At 46.0% G+C, this 13,085-nt stretch overlaps 1 protein-coding gene across 1 annotated transcript; it reads left to right on the forward strand.

Annotated features, from left to right (window-relative positions):
* Nucleotides 1-254: 254 nt before the first annotated feature.
* Nucleotides 255-9,441, forward strand: LOC144590721 (uncharacterized). Its single transcript, XM_078395147.1, has 3 exons — nucleotides 255-342; nucleotides 5,666-8,440; nucleotides 8,495-9,441. The coding sequence occupies exons 1-3, from the start codon at nucleotides 255-257 to the stop codon at nucleotides 9,439-9,441; spliced, it is 3,810 nt and encodes a 1,269-aa protein (XP_078251273.1).
* Nucleotides 9,442-13,085: the final 3,644 nt, after the last annotated feature.

Raw genomic sequence — 13,085 nt, forward strand, 5'->3', positions numbered from 1 at the left:
AAAATATCACCCACTCCTTCTATCCAGAGATGCTGCCTGTACAGCTGTTACTCCAGCATTTTGTGTCTATCTTCAGTTTTAACTAGCATCTGCAGTTACTTCCGACACCATCCCCCTCTTGGTACTTGGCCACATCTAAGGAAGCCATATAAATAACTAATCTAATATATATCTGGAACTCAGCTTGTTATATTTTATTCCGCTTTCTGTTTCAGGTCACTGGTGTTTCCTGAGTGTCCGCTCCCAGTTCAACAATGAGTGAGATCTTGCAACTGGCCACTCTGGGCCGTCCTTTCCAATTGGGAATGCTGTACGACTGCCGATCGGACACTCTGATCCCAGGTACTGCAATGTCATCACACAAATCAGTTTGGTCAATGCGGTGCCATAAGTTCAAGTTGCCAATCTTACCATGGTGACTTTGACTCTGTGAGTTTCAGTGCAGTTTCCCGATGGGATAAGGATGGTTTGCAAATTAAGTTGCTGAACCCTAGTAAGGCTGATTTACAATATCATTGCCAGATGTTGCATTTTGGGAAGTCAAACGAGGACTGGACCTCAGAGCGCCATGAGGAACATGGTAGAGCAGATGGATCCAGCAGTACAGGTACATATTTCCCTGAAAGTAGCATTACACATAGATAAGGGGGCAAAGGATGCTGTTGGTACATTGGATTTCACCAGTCAGGTTACTGAAAACAGAACATTGGACACAAAATGTTAGAGTAATTCAGCAGGTCAGCCAACATCTATAGAGAAAAGGAGTAGGTGCTCATTTTCTCCGGAGATGCTGTCTGACCCGCTGAGTTACTCCCAACTTTTTTTGTGTCTATCTTCTGTTTAAACCAGCATCCGCAGTTCCTTCAGACACATAGAATATTGGCTGTTATGTTGCAATTGTACAAAACATTCGTGAGGCCACATTTGGAGTACTCTGAAGGAGAACTGGTCACTGTTCGAGGAAGCATGTCATTGAGCTGGAAAGAAGCAGAGATTTACGAGATGTTGCTAGAACCTGAAGGCTTTGGCTATTGGACAGGCTAGGACTTTATTCCTTGGAGCGCAGGACACAGAAGGGTGGTCATACAGATGTGTTTAAAATCATCAGGGGAATAGATAAATTGGACGCTCAGAGACATTTCCCCAGGGTAGGGAAATCAAGAACCAGAGGACTTTGGTTTAAGGTGAGAGGAGCCTGATTTAATTCGAAGCTATGGGACAATGTTTACACCCGGAGGGTGATGGGTATATGGAATGTGCTGCCAGGGGAGGTAGTTGAGGCAGGTACTCTTACAGCATTTTAAACACACTTGGACAAGTCCATGGATAGGAAAGATTTTGAGGAAGATAGACACAAAATGCTGGAGTTACTCAGCGGGACAGGCAGCATCTCCAGAGAGAAGCCATTCCTTCTCTCCAGAGATGCTGCCTGTCCCTCTGAGTTACTCCAGCATTTTGTGTTTATCTTCGATTTAAACCAGCATCTGCAGTTCTTTCCTTCACAAGGTTATGAGAAAATGGGCTAGCTTAGATAGGGCATGTTGGTCAATATGGACAATTTTGCTCTATGATTATTAGACAGAATCTGGTAAAAAGTACACTGGGATCACCTACTTGCAAGTTACTCCACATCTGGTTAGTGGGAGTCAATCAGGGCCAATGTGTTCCCATGGCAGGTAAAGGTAAGGACAGCAATTCAAAAGTACCCCAGTTATTAAGGCGTAATGGAGGTTGGATATAAGAAAGCATATGATAGGAATGGAAAAGCATTGCACATAGATAGGGGGGCAAAGAATCTGTTGGTACATTGGATTTCAGCAGTCAGATTACTGAGAATAGAACATTGGACACAAAATGTTAGACCAGCTTAGATAGTGAGGGAGGATTTCCCTCTGGATTGTCCAAAGTGTCGTGGGGGGACAAACTTGAAAAAGTGATTTGTGTAGGGAGGGTGTCTAGGTTAAGGAAAATCACAAGCAGATTAGGTTATATTAAGGGCGGGAGGGTAACCAGACAACCAATAAGGCCCAGAAGGCTGTGAACCATTGCAGCAGGGTCTTGATTAGTTGGCCAGGCGGGCTGAGAATTTAATACAGAAAAATACGAGGTGTTGCATTTTGGAAAGTCTAACATGGATAGGACCGAAACAGTGTATGGTTGGACTCTGGGGAGTGTTGTAGTGTAGAGTGGTCTGGGAGTGCAGGTGCATGGTTCCTTGAAGGTGGAGTTGCAGGTAGTCAAAAAGGCTTTTGGCACATTGGCCTTCAGCAGTCAGAGGATTGAGGATAGAAGTTGGGAGGTCATGTTGCAGTTATATGTGATGTTGGTGAGATCACATTTAGAGTATTGTGTTCAGTTCTGGGCACCATGTTATAGGAAATATGTTGTCAAGCTGGAAAGTGTACAAAGAAGATTTACAGGGATTTGCCAGAACTCAAAAGTCTGAGCTATAGGGAGAGGTTGAGTAGGCTGGGATTCCATTACTTGGAGGGCAGGATTACTTGGAGATGCAGAAAAGACCTTATAGAAGTGTATAAAATCATGAGAGGAATCGATCGGGTAGATGCACAGGGTATCTTGCCCAGAGTAGGTGAATTGAGGATCAGGGGACAAAGGATTAAGGTTAAAGGGAAAAGATTCAATAGGAATCTGAGGTATAACGTTTTCACACAAAGGTTGGTGGGTGTGTGGAATGAGCTGCCAGAGGAGGTAGTTGAGGCAGGGACTATTGCAATATTTAATAAAGTTTGAGAGGAACATGGATAATACTGGTTTGGCAGGAATATGGCCAAACACAGGTTGATCGGACTAGTGTACCTGAGACATGTTGGCCAGTGTGGGGAAATTGGGCCAAAGGGCCTGTTTCCAAGCTGTATGAATCTATGACTATGACTCCAAATTGAAAACTGTTCAAGGAGTTAGAACAAGTCGGGGGTTCTGAAATTAATTGCTCTTATCCGTATTTAACAAAGAGAAGCACATGGCAGAGAAGTCAATTATTCTGATAGTAACATTCTAGGACTTTATTATGAGAAAGGATGTCTCACTGTCACAAAAGTGAATAATAATGGCCAGTTGATGTATCTGAGAGGCAGTGGGAGATCAGGGAGGAGGCAATTTGGTCCCAGACTGTGGTCACAGGTAAGGTGCCATCCTCAGCATACCAGCCAGCATCTGCAAGAGAGAAGCCGTTAATGTTCCAGGTCAGAGATTACTCATCAGATCTGCGACAGGGCGAAAACAATCTAGATGCAGAAAAGACATGGCATGGTGACATAGCCATAGAGCTACTGCCTTACAGCACCAGCGACCTGGGTTCCATCCTGTCTACGGGTGCTGTCTGTACGGGGTATGTACGTTCTCCCGTGACCTGCGTAGGGTTTCTCCGAGATCTTCAGATTCCTTTCGCACTCCAAAGACGTAGAGGTTTGTAGGATAATTGGCTTGGTGTAATGTGAATATTGTACCGGGTGTGTGCAGTTTGGTAGTGTTAATATGCGGGGATCGCTGGTCGATGCGGACACGCTGTTTCTGTGTTGTATCTCTAAACTAATCTAAAGGTTTGAGAGGGATTGAAATGACAAAGAGAATATCTCTGATAGAGTCATAGTCATAATGTGGAAACAGGCCCTTCGGTCCAACTTGCCCACACCGGCCAACATGACCCAGCTACACTAGTCCCACTTGCCTGCGTTTGGTCCATATCCCTTCAAACTTGTTCTATCCGTGTACCTGTCTAACTGTTTCTTAAACGTTGGGGTAGCCCCAGCCTCGTCTACCCCCTCTGGCTGCTTGTTCCATATACCCACCACTCTTTGTGTGAAAAAGTTACCCCTTAGTTTCCAATTAAATCTTTTCCTCCTCACCTTGAACCTATGGTCCCCTGGTCCTTGATTCCCCCACTCCAGGCAAGAGATTCTGTGTATCTGATAGGGTTGGGACAAAGAATATATGTGGGATATACTAGAGGACAGAGGATCTAGGGGGATAGAGGAACTGAAAGAAATTTGCATTAGGCGAGAAATAGTATTGGGTGGACTGATGGGACTGAAGGTTGATAAATCCCCAGGACCTGAAGGTCTGCATCCCAGGGTACTCAGGGAGGTGGCTCGAGAAATAGTGGATGCATTGGTGATCATTTTCCAATGTTCAATAGATTCAGGATCAGTTCCTGTGGATTGGAGGATAGCTAATGTTATCCCACTTTTCAAGAAAGGAGCAAGAGAGAAAACAGGGAATTACAGACCAGTTAGCCTAACATCGGTGGTGGGTAAGATGCAGGAGTCAATTAACATGGATTTATGAAAGGGAAATTATGCTTGACTAATCTTCTGGAATTTTGTGAGGATATGACGTAAAATGGATGAAGGGGAGCCAGTGGATGTCATGTATCTAGACTTTCAGAAAACCTTTGATAAGGTCCCACATGGGAGAATGGTGATCAAAATTAGAGCACATGGTATTGGGGGTAGAGTGTTGACATGGATAGAGAATTGGTTGGCAGACAGGAAGCAAAGAGTAGGAGTAAACAGGTCCTTTTCAGAATAGCAGGCAGTGGCGAGCGGAGTGCCGCAAGGCTCGGTGTTGGGGCCGCAACTATTTACCATGTATATTAATGATTTGGATGAAGGAATTAGAAGTAACACCAGCAAGTTTGCAGACGACACAAAGCTTGGTGGCAGTGTGAACTCCGAAGAGGATGTTAGGAGGTTGCAGAGTGACCTGGACAGGTTGAGTGAGTGGGCAGATGCATGGCAGATGCAGTGTAATGTAGATAAATGTGAGGTTATCCACTTTGGCAGCAAACACAAGGAGGCTCATTATTATCTCAATGGAGTCAGGTTAGGTCAGGGGGAAGTGCAGCGAGACCTGGGTATCCTTGTACACCAGTCACTGAATGTTGGCGTGCAGGTACAGCAGGCAGTGAAGAAAGCTAATGGCATGTTGGCCTTCATAACAAGAGGATTTCAGTATAGGAGTAAAGAGGTTCTTCTGCAGTTGTATAGGGTCCTGGTAAGGCCCATGTGGAGTATTGTGTACAGTTTTGGTCTCCTAATTTGAGGTAGGACATCCTTGTTATTGAGGCAGTGCAGCGTAGGTTCACGAGATTGATCCCTGGGTTGGCGGGACTGTCATATGAGGAAAGATTGAAAAGACTAGGCTTGTATTCACTGGAGTTTATAACGATGAGAGGGGATCTTATAGAGACATATAAAATTATAAAAGGGCTGGACAAGGTAGATGCAGGAAAAATGTTCCCCTGTTGGGGGAGTCCAGAACCAGGGGCCACAGTCTTAGAATAAAGGGGAGGCCATTTAAAACTGAGGTGAGAAGGAACTTTTTCACCCAGACATTTGTGAATTTGCGGAATTCTCTGCCACAGAGGGCGGTGGAGGCCAAATCACTGGATGAATTTAAGAGAGAGTTAGATAGCTTTGGGGGCTAGTGGAATCAATGGATATGGGGATAAGTTGGGCACAGGTCACTGATTGTGGATGATCAGCCATGATCACAATGAATGCCCTCCTCCTGCACCTATTTTCTATGTTTCTGTTTCTAACCACAAAACACAGAGAATGAATCTACTGAATAAACATTGTTTTCTTTGATTAATTTCTACTGGTTGATCCAATTTTACAGTTTTGATCGCTGTTTTATTCTATAGGTGTCACCTTGTGGGACTTACAGACACTGCAGAGCAACCTTGATGGTCATGATAAGCCCAGCACCGAGTTTCACATCATTGCATCAGACTCCATGGAGAGGAAAGCCGCTGCCCTCAATGTGTCAGGGTCACTGAAGGTGAGTCTCCTGGGTGGGTTAGTGGAGGTGAAAGGGTCGGCAAAATATCTCAGTGACACAAAGGAATCTAAGCAACAAGCACGAGTTACCCTTCAGTACAAAACAACAACCAGGTTTGAGCAACTGACGATGAATCACTTAGGGAGACAGAATATTACCTACCCGGGTGTGTTTGATGAGGGCTCAGCCACCCATGTCATTATAGCAGTGCTCTATGGGGCCCAGGCCTTCTTTGTGTTTGACCAAATGGCTTCATCAGCAGAGAACACACAGGATATTCAGGGTAACATGGAGGCAATGATTAAACATCTCCCTCAGATTGCGATTCAGCTCGAAGCCACCGTAAAAATGACAAAAGAACAAAAGTCTCATTCTGAGAAATTTAGCTGCACCTTTTATGGGGATTTCTCACTGAAGAACAATCCCACCACCTTCAAAGATGCCATCAATATCTACAGAACACTCCCAACCCTCCTCGGCCCAGGTGGAGAGCATTCAGTGCCCATCACTGTCTGGCTCTATCCTCTCAATAAACTCGACTCAAAAGCTGCCCAGCTGGTGAGGGAGATCAGCGTGGGACTGGTCAATCGCTGTCAGAGTGTCCTGGAACAGCTCAGTGAGGCCGTGATGAGGTGCAATGACTTGATGAAAGAAAGTGTCGCCGTTCAGTTTCCTGAGATCAGGAATAGGATACTGCACTTTCGAGAAATGTGTCTGGAGTACACACTAGTTTTCCAGGGGAATTTGGCGAGGGTTCTGCCATCCATTCGGAGCGGCAGGGTGGAGGAAGGATTACTGGTGAATATACTGAAGAACAGGGAACAGTCACCATTCAAACACCAGGCACTGACCACGTGGCTGGATGACAAGGAACGGGAGATGAAGGTAGTGAGACGTTACCTCAGCGGATTTAAAGATGTACCAATTGTGAAATCAATGGGCGAGTTGGATGACAAGTTGATGGATCTAGCAACAGATTATGTTGTCTGCTTCACATTTACAACATTACATCGGGAGGACTTCTACCTGTCAGAGGCAAAAAACCACCTCCAATCTCTCACAGCTCAGAACATGCAGGTACCCAATCCTGCTGACAGAGCCTGTGCAACAGGACACAGCGAGCACTGGTTTAATTCACGGTCTGTCTCGCAGAAAATGAACGAGCTATTCCGATCATTCCTGGATTTTGCCACAGCCAATAGTGCAGATGAGAAAGTAAAATTCCTTGTTAGTTCTGTGCAGAATGACAGCAAAGTGGGAGCATCCATTTACCTGTATGAGAGAGGGTTTCTGGAGAACCAGTGCTTTGAACCCCCGTCACAGCTAGAGATACCGACGGTTAGTGGAACAACTCATGACAGTGTGACGCTGCAGTTACAGCCACCAAGATGTGGTGCCGGTAAGGTTGTGGGCTACAAGGTAGAATACCAAGTTAGCCAGCAGGAGGAATGGACAATTCTGGACACACCTGATCAATGCCACTCCTTCACAATACCTGGGTTACAGCCACACCAGGAGTATCACATTCGATACAGAGCAGTGACCAAGGTAGGGGTCAGCAAGGCTAGTGAGAGCTACAAGAGCTTCACCCGGCCGGCAAGCCCACCTGGTAATCCGGTCTTCCAGGATTGTTCACCCAATCCAACACTGCACTGGGACAGACCAAGTCAGATTGGAGCTGATGTTAATATAATTCGATACAGCATTGAATATAGAGAAGAACCGTTAGCTAATTTCAACAAGAAAGGTGGATCATGGGAGGAAGTTAAGACAACAGACACACAATGCTCCTATCGTTTAGAGGGACTGAAACCCACGACTGTCTACCGAGTCCGGGTGTCTGCTGAGTGCAGAAAAACAGGATCTAGTGCAGCAAGTGAGGAGGTTTCAATAAAAATAGAAACCACATCAGTCAGAATAGCCCAGAAACTTCTCAACGACACTCAATTAATATCCAAAGGAAACCCTTCCATTTACAAGCTCAAACTACAGAAGGAGGTAGCTGATAAATCCAAACAGCTTATGAAATGCTCCGTTGGAAAACCCACCACAAAACACACAATGAAGACAATTATGGTTCTGGGAGCAACTGGGTCAGGAAAGACATCCCTCATCAATGGGATGATCAATTACATCTTGGGCGTGGAATGGGGAGACAACTTCAGATACAAGTTAATACGGGAAGAGACAGGAAAATCCCAGGCTGAGAGTCAGACATCCTCCATCACTGCCTACCAGCTCCATCATCAGGTAGGATTTAACATCGATTACTCTCTGACCATCATTGACACGCCAGGATTCGGAGACACCAGGGGCATCAGCCGGGATCAACAGATCACTGAGCAAATCCGTGAGTTCTTCACTTCCCCACAGGGTGTTGATCAGATCGACGCCGTGTGCTTTGTTACTCAAGCCTCCCTGCCTCGCCTGACTCACACACAGAAATATGTCTTTGATTCAATTCTTTCTATTTTTGGCAAAGATATTGCAGAGAACATTCAGATCCTGGTGACGTTTGCAGACGGACAGCTTCCCCCCGTTCTGGATGCCCTGAAATTAGCTGATATACCGTGTCTCAAAGACAAAACGGGTCTGCCAGTACACTTCAAGTTTAACAATTCAGCCATTTTTGCCCAGCGTCCAACCTCTGGAAACTGTGGCAACGAGTGCAGATCCAATGACAGCGGAGTAGGGGGAGAGAACGATGATAACTTTGATGCAATGTTTTGGAAGATGGGAGCAAACAGTATGAAGACATTCTTCATAGCTCTGAACACAATGGAAACCAGAAGTTTGAGTTTAACGAGAGAGGTTCTGAAGGAACGTAAGCAGTTAGAAGTTGCAGTGGTGGGTTTGCAGATTCAGATCCGAATTGGTCTCGCCAAACTGGAAGAACTCAGGAAAACGCAACAAGCTCTGAACCAACACCAGACCGAGCAGGATGCAAATAAAGATTTTGAATATGTGATTGATGTTACAATTCCAGTAAAGATAGATATCAGCAGGACTGGTACTTATATAACCAACTGTCAGAAATGTTTCTTTACCTGCCATTATCCCTGCGCCATTCCTAACGACAATCGTAAACGTTGTTGTTCTATAATGGACCGAAAAGGGAACTGTACGGTCTGCCCGGACAAGTGCATCTGGAAAGTTCACTTCAACCAAAAGTACAAGTTTGATTATGTTACGAAAAAGGAGAAGAAGGCATACAGTGTGCTGAAAGAAAAGTACGAGAAGGCCTATGGTGCGAAGATGTCCCAGCAGAATATTATGGAAACACTTAAGCATGAGTTTGATGAGGTTGAGAACACAGTTCTGGCGCTGATTGAACAATTATCGGGCAGCATTAGACGTCTTGAAGAAATAGCTCTGAGGCCAAACCCATTATCCACCCCAGTTTACATTGACCTCATGATTCAGTCTGAGAAAGAAGAGGCGAAGCCTGGGTTCATGGAGCGAATTGAGAGACTGAGTGAAGTAAAGGATCGGGCAGAGTTAATACAAAAGGTAGCAAATAATGAGGGAGGTCCAATGGTTGGGAAAAGTGCTGGAAAAAAGCCAGAAGTAATATTTTCTAATGTGAAACATTGGTTCACTCCCAATGTAGAAGATAAACATGCCAACTGTTCCCAATAGAGGGTGCAAATTTTCACTCAGCCCATAAACAATCCATTGTTCTAATTCCCCTTCCTTCTCCTGCTTCACCTTCCCACAGCCTCTCACACCACACCTTGCTTCCTCAATGCTGCCCCACCCTCACCCGCTAGCTGCCACCCCCCTGGTCCGTGGCTTGTCACTACCAGGCGCTACTTGGAGTGGCTTCTCATCCAAGTACCACGTCAGTACTTCAGTAGAGCCTGAAGAATCTATCCACAACCCTTCCCGTTCCACGTCCCTGCGCGGAAAGCTCACCTAAATCACAGCGCCCATTTCTTCACGAGACAGGCTATCCCCAGCACCAGTTCCTAACCATCTTCCCCAACCCCTGGGTACAGGAACAATGGTGGAGACTTTGAAGCAGGCAGGCAGAGTGCAGGTTTGCAGGGACCGATTGAAAATGTTTGTGTAATCTGGTGCCTGTTGTTCGGCACAGAGCTTGAGGGTAGAGGGGGAAACATTGTACGGTCCTGGACCCAAAACTGCTCACAATGCGCCAAGTGCGATCTGACCAGCACCTTTCAAAGTGTGAGCATTACATCCTCGTTTTTATATTCTAGTCATCTCGAAATAAATGCTAACATTGCGTTAGCGATTGAACTTGCAAATTAACATTTTGGGAATTCTGCACCAGCACTCCTAAGCCCCTTTGCACCTCCGATTTCTGAATCCAATCCCCATTAAGAAAAAAAGTCTACGCCTTATGGTCTACCGTTAAAATGCATGACTGCACAGTTTGCTACACTGTTTTCCATCTGCCTTCCAAAAAGAGAAGCTCCGATTTCTGCACTCGCACATTGAGCAAGGTGCACATTTGAGCAATGGGGAGACAGATGGTTGAGAATTGACATCTCCCTGATCTGCAGATGGTTCCCTGTGAATGAGCTTTTATGAATGAATACTTGATTGTCACATGTGACAAGTCACAGTCAAATTCTTTGCTTGCATACCCAAGGTATGCAAATAGTTGCCTATAAAGGGCGCTTACAAAGTACCCCTGCGGCAAGTCCCCCCTTGTCCCCACCCCCCTCACGGCGGTCCCCCCACGCCGGGTCCTCCATTGTTCCCCCCCTCCCCCTCATGGCAGTCCATGCACGCCGGGTCCTCCATTGTTCTCCCACCCCTCATGGCGGTCCCCCCACGCCGGGTCCTCCTTTATTCCTTTCCTCGGCAAGTCCTCACTTCCACATGGTCCATCCTCGTCCGTTGGTCAGCGCCATCATCGACGGCTGCGCGGACCTCTGCTCTTTTGCCGCTGGGTCCCCTCTGGACATCTCCGTGGCACCGACCCATGCATTATCCATTGACTTGGCCTCCACAGCCTTCTGTGCCAATGAATCCCACAGATTCACCACCCTCTGACTGACTCCACACCACCACATACAAGGACACAGTTTTACCAGAGAATGAATACTCACCTTGTACCAACAGAGCGTTAAACACGAGAACCAGTGTGATCACCAAGAATATGGCCAGGTACAATCTAACCCGAGCTCTGGGATGGGGTTCAACAAAATAAATCACCTTTGCTTACCCTTGTAGATTTTAATTTAAATGTCTAGGATGCAGAAAAGTCTTCCCTTTGCATCTATCATGTTTTTGATTCAATTCAATTATTACGTGATATTTTATTGTCACGCATCTAGGTACAATGAAGTTCTTTGATTTTGGTGTAGAATCTGTCATCACACAGCAGACTTCTCATTTATATTTTGTATTCCACCAGGTGGCGCCACCAGTACTGGCACTGGCTGCCTCGCCAACAGTCCATTTGTCCTTTCTAATGTTTTTATTATTTTAAGTCTGTGTTAAAAGTAAGTTTCTTGGGGGTTTTTAATGTGGGGGTGAGGGGGCGGGGAGTTGGGGGAAACTTTTTTTCAATCTATCTCGGTCCCCACTACGGCCTAACATCGAGGAGTTGGCGGCCTATCCTGGAGACCGGCCCGGCGCTTCATGCCGCGGGTGTGGCGTGGACTTTAACATCACGGAGCTGCGATCCTTTGCCGAGGATCGACTGTGGAGAGCTCCAACCTCAGGGCCTGTAGACTTTAACACCGTGAAGCCCGCGGTCTCTGGTAAGAAGAGGCCGACTCGGGAGCTCCATGCTGGGGAGTGTTTCAACCGTCCCGACGCAGGGAGTTTCGATCATACTGACGCAAAGCTTCAGACAGTTGGCAGCGGCGACTGCGGATGGTTAAACACCCCCGACCGCCGGTGAACACAAAGAGGAAGCTGATTGAACTTTATTACCTTCCATCACTGTGAGGAATGTGGAATCCGCTGTGGTGGATGTTTATGTAACATTTTATTTTATGTGGCTGTGTGTCTTGTTGCTTTTCACTTAGTATGGCTGTATGGTAATTTCACTGTACCTTAATTGGTACATGTGCCAATAAATTGATCTTGAAATGCTGGGCAATACACAAAGAGTCTGCATGTTTCTGGCTTCGACAAACTTTCAGAAGTTCTTCGTGCTGTCTGATCTTCTCACAGCGGTGAACCAGGGCTGTTGTTGCACGTGCATGGAGCGCAATGCACAGTGGCGCAGCGGTAGAGTCGCTGCCTGCAGATCAACCATATTTACCTCTATCTATATAACCTTCACCACATATCGTATGCATGATACACATTCCACTATGTAATCCAGTCCAGGATTTAGGTAGGACTGGAGTCACTGATATATTCAGCTTGTTGCTTGCTCCCTTGCTGGTTAGTCTGTAAGCTTAAGCCAGGAACTCAACAGTATGTATTGCTCACTCTGCATGGGTTTAATAAATGCTTTATGGTTCACTGAATACTTTGTATTGGATTGATTACAAAACACTGCCTTGCAGCACTTGCAGCGCCAGAGACCCGGGTTCGATCCTGACCACGGGTACTGTCTGTACGGAGTTTGTACATTCCCCCGGTGACCTGCGTGGGTTTTCTCCGAGATCTTCAGTTTCCTCCCACACTCCAAAGGCGTACAGGCATATAGGTTAATTGGCTTGGTATAAGTGTAAATTGTTCCTAGTGTGTGTAGGGTAGTGTTAAAGTGCGGGGATCGCTGACTTGGTGGGCCGAAGGGCCTGCTTCCATGCTGTATCTCTAAACTAAACTAAACGTGGACAACCCGAGTCTCACAGAAAACCTGGGTCTCTGGCGCTGTAAGGGCTGGAAGGCTGCAACTCTGCCGCTGCGCTGCCATTACGCTTTATTGACCAGTTTTTCCTATCTTGCTTCCCCACTATGCATTTTTATTTTGGTTAAACGGATCAAAAACTACTCATCTTCCTTATAATTTGAAAAAGTCCTACATCACGTCTGGAGAGATATTTATCCACACAAGGAAACCAGAATGAGAGATCATGTGAACAGTAGGAAAGATGTTGTCAAGCCTGAAAGGATACAGAGAAGATTTACAAGGATATTGACAGGGTTAGTGGGTGTGAGCTGTAGGGAAAGGGTGAGCAGGTTGGGACTCCATCCTTTGTAGAGCAGCAGGATGTAGTGTGATCTTGTACAGGTGTATGAAATCATGAGAGGAATAGAGTCTCGTTTGCCCAGAGAAAGTGAATCGAGGACCAGAGGACATAGGTTTAAAGTGAAGGGGAAAAGATTTAAGAGGAATTTGAGGGGTAACT

The sequence above is a fragment of the Rhinoraja longicauda genome, unplaced genomic scaffold (genome assembly GCF_053455715.1).
Source record: "Rhinoraja longicauda isolate Sanriku21f unplaced genomic scaffold, sRhiLon1.1 Scf000270, whole genome shotgun sequence".
Classification (NCBI taxonomy): domain Eukaryota; kingdom Metazoa; phylum Chordata; class Chondrichthyes; order Rajiformes; family Arhynchobatidae; genus Rhinoraja; species Rhinoraja longicauda.